The 8,566-nt window shown below is 46.5% G+C and overlaps 2 protein-coding genes across 2 annotated transcripts; both read right to left on the bottom strand.

The window, feature by feature from the left end:
- Nucleotides 1–562: 562 nt before the first annotated feature.
- LOC147975992 (uncharacterized) lies at nucleotides 563–1,993 on the bottom strand. The gene has a single exon (XM_087518491.1). It carries the CDS (start codon nucleotides 1,453–1,455, stop codon nucleotides 952–954), a length of 504 nt encoding a protein of 167 aa, XP_087374617.1. The 5' UTR covers nucleotides 1,456–1,993; the 3' UTR covers nucleotides 563–951.
- A 154-nt stretch (nucleotides 1,994–2,147) lies between these two features.
- Nucleotides 2,148–5,846, bottom strand: LOC125551851 (14 kDa zinc-binding protein). Its single transcript, XM_048715220.1, has 5 exons — nucleotides 5,658–5,846; nucleotides 3,996–4,053; nucleotides 2,792–2,881; nucleotides 2,531–2,648; nucleotides 2,148–2,416 (listed from the first exon to the last, which is right to left on the bottom strand). The coding sequence occupies exons 1-5, from the start codon at nucleotides 5,711–5,713 to the stop codon at nucleotides 2,349–2,351; spliced, it is 390 nt and encodes a 129-aa protein (XP_048571177.1). The 5' UTR covers nucleotides 5,714–5,846; the 3' UTR covers nucleotides 2,148–2,348.
- Between the last annotated feature and the right edge of the window lie 2,720 nt (nucleotides 5,847–8,566).

Here is an 8,566-nt window from a genome sequence, read left to right on the forward strand (position 1 = left end):
CCCGACCCCAGGAAATGACGTGCGGAGCTCGGTGTTCTGCCCGGGTCCCCGGGGAGGCATTGCAGCAGCTGCTGTCTACGCTCTAGAGAGATTCGGTGGGGTGCAGGCCGCTTTTGCCGAGTTCATCTGGGGGTGCGCTGCTCCCTCTCGCGTCCGTTTCTTTGGCTGACTCCTTGTCCAGCGAAGGGTGCACACGTGGGACGTCCTCCTCCGAAAAACCATCGTCACTGCGGAGGAGGCGGCGTGCCCCATCTGCGGCGATGTGCTCGAGACGGCTGATCACATGATTTTTACGTGTCCTTTCGCGCATTCGTTCTGGCGATCCATTGGGCTCGAGGTGGCCGAACGTGGCTACAATGTTGGGGCTCTGCAGGACCTGGACGTTCGTGCCGTGGCCGGCGAAGCTGCTACCGCGTCCTTTGTCCTGCTGTGCTGCTGGCAGCTTTGGAAGCACAGAAATGCGGTGGTCTTTCGGGCCGAGCCGCCCTCCCTCACTCGTCTCCTCGGCTGCTGCAGGGAGGACGCGGCCCTGTGAAGGGGGCGCCTGAAGGTGGCTGACCGGCCGTGCACCGACAGGTGGTTGCTGCTGTTCACGCACTCCGGCTAGTCGACTTGTCTACCGCGGGGGAGGGCTCGAACTCCCCCCACCCTATCCTGACGCGAGCTGTGCGTCTGGGGGGTGCTGTCCCTCCTCTCCCTCTCGCTGTAAAAACCTTGTTTCCCCCGGGTGTGTGAATCAATAAAGGAAAAAGAAAATTCAGGTGGAAGGCTTCGCCCTCCCCTGGTGACCTTCAAAAAAAATTTAATGAAATTGGCAAGTCTTTTGCCTTGTTAAAAAAAAGAATATAGAAGCACCATTACAACAATAAATCCCACGGGACGGATAGGACGAGTGGCGTCCACATCGTTCAGGCCGTTGGACCCGTCGCCGTCCACCGTGACAGATGCGTGTTAAACCGCCGGAACCGAAGTACGGCTATGCACGTAGGCCATGAGCATGACCATGCACATCCCCTCGATGCTCCTCTCCTCCTCTTCTCCGGCGTGCTTGGCAGCTGTGACCGTGAGGAGCTTGCCACGGCAGAGCGGGCACGTCGCCCCCGGCCGCGCAGCCAGCCACCAGTCGAGGCAGCAGCGGTGGAACAGATGCTGGCACCTGAGCACCCTCGCCTCGTCGCCCTCCTCCATGCCGCCCAGGCAGATCACGCAGCGTTCGCGCCCCGCTCCACGCTGCTCACCGCACCGCGTCACGGGTAGCACCGTGGAGCACACCTCTGCCTCCCAGCATTCCTGCACCGGCGGGCAGGAGGACGCCGGACGTGCCCACCCGATGAGGCGGCGGATGGCCTCTGCGGCGGCGACGACCAAGAGGGAGAAGAGGTGCAGGAGAGTGGCGACGAGGCTTGCCATTGTGCTTATCGAGTTGTTGTTCTCTTGAAGTGTCAAGAGAAGCATCTTGGAGCAGCATATATTGTGTGTGAGAGCGAGCAACGTCAAGAACAACTGTCACAAACGCGGTTTCCTGTTTCAGTACACAGTAGTAACAGAGGGGCATGTTTTTCCTTGGGTACCTTTATATCGATTAAGGAGGTAATCAAAGTAGATGCATTGCCTCTGTTATTATATTCACCCACTAATGACAATTGCAACCATACGGCCACACCAGCACGTTGGCCGGTTTCACGTACATTGCACTCTACACTGAACCTGTCAGACAAGGGTCTGCACAGTATCACATAGTATCTAGATCCCGGAGACCCAGGGTCATAATCATCAGATATTGTAATCCAAGGGGTTAGCTAAGACTTAAAATCTGAAGAGACGTCTGCCGAAAAGGATCCCTAAAGCACTGTCAAATGTTCACACCATAGGCAGACCATCCTGATATGAGAGGGCACACACCAGCAGGTTCATTCGGCTAGTGATGTACTCCCTTTGTAAAGAAATATAAAAGCGTTTAGATCACTAAAGTACTATGGACACAAACAAAGATCAAGCATGCAGACATAAAGATCGTGATGCATCACAGGAATATAAGTAACACCGGTAACCAGAACTACTCCTTCAATCCATAATATAAGAGCATTTACTACGCTCTTATATTATGGGACGGAGGGAGTACTAAACAAGTAAAATAGCAGACTGAATAGAAAGAACACAACACACATCAATGAGCCGAGTTCAGCTTCAAGTTTCTTGTCCATACATTCATAGCAGGATGGTTTCGGCAATTCCATAGATAGAGCAAATGTTCCTCGCACAGACTGTTATGTCAATTACAGGAATTATTCGATTGAGATGCAAAGGACATAGCTGCCATGAAGATTGACCGACAACCAAGAGCTTCTTTAGCCTGGGGGCCAGTTCATCTGCCTCCCTCCAAGGAGATGGACATGGATGTGGTAAACAGATTGACCTGCAAACATAGATATCAGGTGATTGGTGGACAACTGGGCACAAGAATAGGTGTTACCCCCGCAAAAAAAGAATAGGTGTTAAAAACCAATAGCACATTGAACTGGGGGCATACATCCACTAGGGCCATCATTGATGACAATACGGTAGCCATCTTCAAGTCCTTCCTGCTTTGCGATAACTTTTGCAGCGTAGAGGAGGCAGCCAAGTATCTCTACATGCCTCTCTTCTGCCTGGAGAAATTATTATAAATGAAAACCATTTTCTCCCAAGCACATTAAATTCCAGGAAACTTTAATAGATCTACTATATGATGAGCAGTTGGATTAAATTGGAAAACTTAAACTGCAATTATGGATGAACAGTTCAACATTACCTTTGAAAGGCCGGTTAATCCATCCTTGACTTTGGGAATGATTACAATGTGGGTCGGAGCTTGAGGATTTATGTCTCTGAAAGCGAGGACCTGGAAAATGAACCCACGGATTAAATTTATTTTCAAGTATATGGTACAGTAGCAGATGCAGTATAGAGAAGAAATAACAAAACTCAAGTGTTCAGCCAAAAACATAAGAACAGAAGACTGGACTTCAAAGATGTAAGTATTTTTAAGTATATAGCGTAAGGCCCTCCAAAGAATGTTAATGTCAAATTCATAGCAGGGCATGGATGAGTGGATCAACTGGCAGAACTAGAAATTTACCGCTATTTTCCATTGGTCCATACCAATCTGCAAGTGAGTGAACATGGAGGGGGGCAACTAAATTTTTGGTATGCACTTATCATAAAATTCTGTGTACATGCTGTGTGTCTACATGGGGTCCGGGCATCTATGAGTAGCATAATGCATGGTCTCAGTGTAAACCATGGGTCCATTTATAACAGTTACTCCATACTTTTATCTGAAATTAATAAAAAACTCATCAACTCCACACAAAGGGAAGATTCAGAATGCCAGGTAACCACTACGGCTTAACTATATTGTGAATTCCAACCATTGGTGCAGTCCAAGAATGACTTGAACAACAGTAGTAAGTAGTAACATCGTCATAGCCAATGATTAAAAAAAGTACTATTATGTGTGCGCTTAAGCATTCTTAGGCTCTAGCATGGCAACAGAACACCTAGCTTAGGTGCTGCTAGGCGTGCACTTATACTGAGCATGTATATGTGTGCGCTTGGGAAAGATAGGCGCCGGGTATATGCAAAACTAGGAATTTACGCCTAGCAATTTTCTAACCATGATTATAGCTGAACTGCTATGTTGCCAAGCCCTCTAGTTCATTAACTAGATGAAACCGTCCTAGTTCCTAAAGCAACTGTATGTAATCCTTTATAACATAACTCTTGATACAACACAACCCAAGTTATTCAAGGGGTTATATGGCATGAATTGCATCTCTGTAATATTCTAACAAAACCCATTCTTCTCTAGTGAACTCAATGTATGTACATCCACTCTAGTTTCAATGAAGGATATTTCATTAATACTGATAGTCCAACCTTGCATCAGTCATCATCACTAAAATATTGTCCGTCCTAACTGACTATGGAAAAGGGCAAATATTACTACACAATACCTTCTCATCCTCATACACCACTGTAGAAGGTATCTCCTTTTTGATGATCTTGTCAAATCTGCACATGCAATATATGTCAGAAATTGATGCACCTGCTCAAAGGCTTTGCTATACGTAATTTAAATACTGACTTCTTCACATCCTTATAGGCATAGTTGATCTATTCAGCAAGCCAATTCTGTAACTGGGAAATAACTAGCACTAAGTGTTGATAACAGTACAATATGTCCCATTAACCCAGGGCATGTTCCTTACTCCTCCATTAACAAATTAGTAGCAAAACATGAAGCTACTGTTGTCAATTTTGAAGTTTTAGCAAATATTTCAGATTAGTTACAAAGATAATTACTATGAACATAAAAGCACAATACCAGCAGCGGTATAGTTCAACTGATGAAGCCAAAAGCGGACTACTGCTGCAAATCAATAGCCAACACGGTGAACCATTTCGTTAACAAATGGCTTGCACTAATGTCCCATATAGTTCTATTTCGTTACTGGACAGGCTCCGATTTGCACTCGGTTTTGCAGGTTGCAAATGTTCAAGTTGGTAAAGGAATACGACAACTACGAGTTATAATAGCATCACTGATGATCTCCCAGCAATCCAGCAGCACACAATCCATTGGGGAAGCTTGAGGACAAAACTAGTTCACTGATCCTTCACTACCCATTTCAACAACAACAACAACAACAACAACAAAAAAGCCTTTAGTCCCAAACAAGTTGGGGTAGGCTAGAGGTGAAACCCATATGATCTCGCAACCAACTCATGGCTCTGGCACATGGATAGCAAACTTCCACGCACCCCTGTCCATATCTAGCTCTTTGGTGATACTCCAATCCTTCAGGTCTCTCTTAACAAACTTCTCCCATGTCAAATTCGGTCTACCCCGCCCTCTCTTGACATTCTCCGCACGCTTTAGCCGTCCGCTATGCACTGGAGCTTCTGGAGGACTGCGCTGAATATGCCCAAACCATCTCAGACGATGTTGGACAAGCTTCTCCTCAATTGGTGCTACCCCAACTCTATCTCGTATATCATCATTCCAGACTCAATCCTTCCTTGTGTGGCCACACATCCATCTCAACATACGCATCTCCGCCACACCTAACTGTTGAACATATCGCCTTTTAGTCGGCCAACACTCCGCGCCATACAACATTGCGGGTCGAACCGCCGTCCTGTAGAACTTGCCTTTTAGCTTTTGTGGCACTCTCTTGTCACAGAGAATGCCAGAAGCTTGGCGCCACTTCATCCATCTGGCTTTGATTCGATAGTTCACATCTTCATCAATACCCCCATCCTCCTGCAACATTGACCCCAAATATCGAAAGGTGTCCTTTCGAGGTACCACTTGTCTATCAAGGGTAACCTCCTCCTCCTCACACCTAGTAGTACTGAAACCGCACATCATGTACAGTTCCCGCACTACCCATTTCAAATACTACAAATTCATCAATCCCCGCACAATTACTCGAGACAGTAGTGACAAATCGCAACATCTGAAACCACCAAAATCTGTAATGTCACGGCTTTTGCGAGCGAAGCGCAATCCGACAGATCGAGCAGTCAGCGCCGGAACAATTAAGATAGCAACGGATTGGTGCGGGTGCGGGCCTTGCGAGAGGAGGAGAGAGGGGTACAGGGTAGGGTCTCACATGGTGGGGTTGTCGTTGGGCACGGCGGCGAGCGCCGCGTCTTTCTCCGACGCCATCGATCGACCTCCTCGAGCACCTGGTTGGTGATGGTCGCCGCCCGGAGCTTGGTAGATAAAGAGCACGGGAGGCCGAAACCCTCGGTACCTGATCAATTTACTGCTTTGCCCTTCCGGTTTGGCTTCGGAGCCTTCGAGTGTGCCTGGACATCTTGGTCAACTCACAACAGCATTTCAGATTAGGACCTTTGTTTACGCCGAGAGAACTAGAAAGCGGACTACTGGTATGCGCAACTACATTAGCATGACAGCTTTTCTCTTGTACTTCAAAATTCTAAATACGGCAGAAGTAACAAGAAAGTATTAAATAAAGAAAGGGGGATATTTCGGGAGAGGGAAGGAAGAAGGATCATGCAAAGATTGGGGAGAAGGAGGAACATCACATGCTTATTTTCTTTCGTTATGCAAAGGGAGTAGATTTACTTCTTACAAAGGCTTGATTTTATATTAATTTAAGATGAAGTATCAAAGCAATACAACACCCCGCAAATAAAAAGAAATACAAACACAATGAAGACATATAATCTCTGCATAGTTAAAATATACACAGTCAATATCAATGCACATACAAAAATCACATGGGTAACTAGCAAAGCCATACAACATCGAAGATGGGGTAATAAGAAAAGAAAAGAAAAAACTGAAGCGATCAAAACATTGATCAACGAGCTACAAAGACGATCATATACGCATCAACCATCTCTTGACCTCACAAGTACAACGAAAAGGTTCCCAATATCAACGCCTACGTGAAAAAAAAACGCACAAGCGACACCGTCGCAAGATCCAACCATTGAAAGTCAGACCTTCAGTTTTCACCCTGAAGCTCTAGACCAATACTTGAGAAGCACCATCAAATCAAAGTCATCATATGTTGTCGCCACCATTTTCGATGATCCCACCAGTTATGTACCTAGCACGGTCTTGATGTGAGATGTCACGCACTCACTTAAGCACTCAGTCCAGTTGCGACAAGAGTCTGTCGCCACCAAAAGCTATGAACAACGAAGGTCGTCGACACACATTTGTAACGAAAATTGAGCGAGAAAGGTCACCGGCACCACCAAAATCCCAACCCATGCTCCGTCGTTCTAGATCTGAAGATCCAAGATCCAAGATCGGGCAGCAATACACATTCGTCGTTGGCACCACATCTAAAGATCCAAGATCTCATGTCTCGTCGCGCCAATCATCCAACAGCGCAAGACCATGTTCTCACTTGTGCGCCGGAGCAAAGAACCACCATATTAGGATGTAGCAGGCCGACGTTGTCATTTGAGTATCTACACAAGGGATCATGGCCATCGATGTTGGCCCAGCCAGAAAATCCACCGCCGCCGCTGCACATACATGCCATCTAGCTCAAGCAGGCATCCATAGATCGCACCTCGGAGCAACGCCGCCAAACTCTGAATCAGTCCTGATCCCCGCAGTCGCAACGGCCCTGAGAAGCACGCCAGCGAGAGGTGGCCACCGCGCCGCCCCGCCGTCACAGCACCACAAGATCTGGGCCATGCCCTCACCGTGTAGTCACTGTCACAACGAACATACCCTGTTGCAGCCGTCCAACATCTCGGCACAGTACCACGCCGCCGCACCTCCGTGCCCAACACCCACTTGCGCCACTTCACTGAGCGTCACACACCGCCGCCACCCTCGCTTCACCAGCCAAGCCTCTCCACGAGCTATAAAAACGAGAAACGCCCCGTCACCACCTTCACTGGCACCCGCTCGGGCTTTGCCGGCGATGGCAAGAGGATAGGAGGGAGGAGGCCGAGCGACGGTGGGTAGGCTCCCCCTTGTCACCAGGAGTGGGTGACACTAGTGGCGGAGCTAGGGGTGGTCGGGTGGGGCACAGCCCGCTCAGGGAATGGGCCACCTTGGGTTGCAAGGCCTAAATAATAATAATAATAATAATAATAATAATAATAATAATAATAATAATAATAATAATATGAGCAGTTCCCGCTCTTGGTTTGCCTAGGCCCAGTGGGCTAACTCCGCTAGTGGGTGACAAGGGAAAGGAGGGAGGTTTCTAATAGCAGAAGGGGACCAAGATGGATGCCTAGGGTATCTCCAACCCTAGTCACCATATGAACATCATCAAATATCTATGGACACATCTGAACGTGTCTGCGAACATCCGGCGGGGCGCCGACCATCCAACATCATACTTAAAAGCTGATGTTTGTTGGCCTCTTCTAATGAAGAGAGAGGAGAGTGAAGGAAATATGCCCTAGAGGCAATAATAAAGTTGTTTTTTATATTTCCTTATATCATGATAAATATTTATTGTTCATGCTAGAATTGTATTAACCAGAAACTTAGTACATGTGTGAATACATAGACAAATAGAGTATCCATAGTATGCCTCTACTTGTGTAACACCCCAAAAATTTAACCATGATTTATTAATTAAAATTTTGCCATGGTAAATTAAAATTTTATTTTCTGGATTTTCTTTTAATTCAGAACCACTCTTTTCTCCTGAATTGTGGAGTTTTCACCCTAAGTGAAAACCTTTCAAAAATATTGTTGGACTTGTATATCTTCCCAAGAACATTTCTTCTATCAGTGGAATTATTTCTACAATTATTTTTCCTGAGCTTTATTTCTTTTAAAGTGGTTTTTCATAAGCTTTGGAGTCCCTTTTGCACTACAACGCTTTGATAAACTTATTTAAAAATTCCACCAAAATTGGGGGATGTTAGTAGTAGTGTATAATTCAACTTTATGCAAAAACCCATTGGTGTTCTTTGAAAAATTTGAGCAAACCATCCTCATCTTCATTCTGGTCCAGTTTGGTGATTTATACTGCAACCATATTTTATCTTGCTCTTGTTGCCTTGGGAT

Source organism: Triticum urartu, chromosome 4A (assembly GCF_056163025.1).
Source record: "Triticum urartu cultivar PI428250 chromosome 4A, HENAU_Tu73, whole genome shotgun sequence".
Taxonomy (NCBI): Eukaryota; Viridiplantae; Streptophyta; class Magnoliopsida; order Poales; family Poaceae; genus Triticum; species Triticum urartu.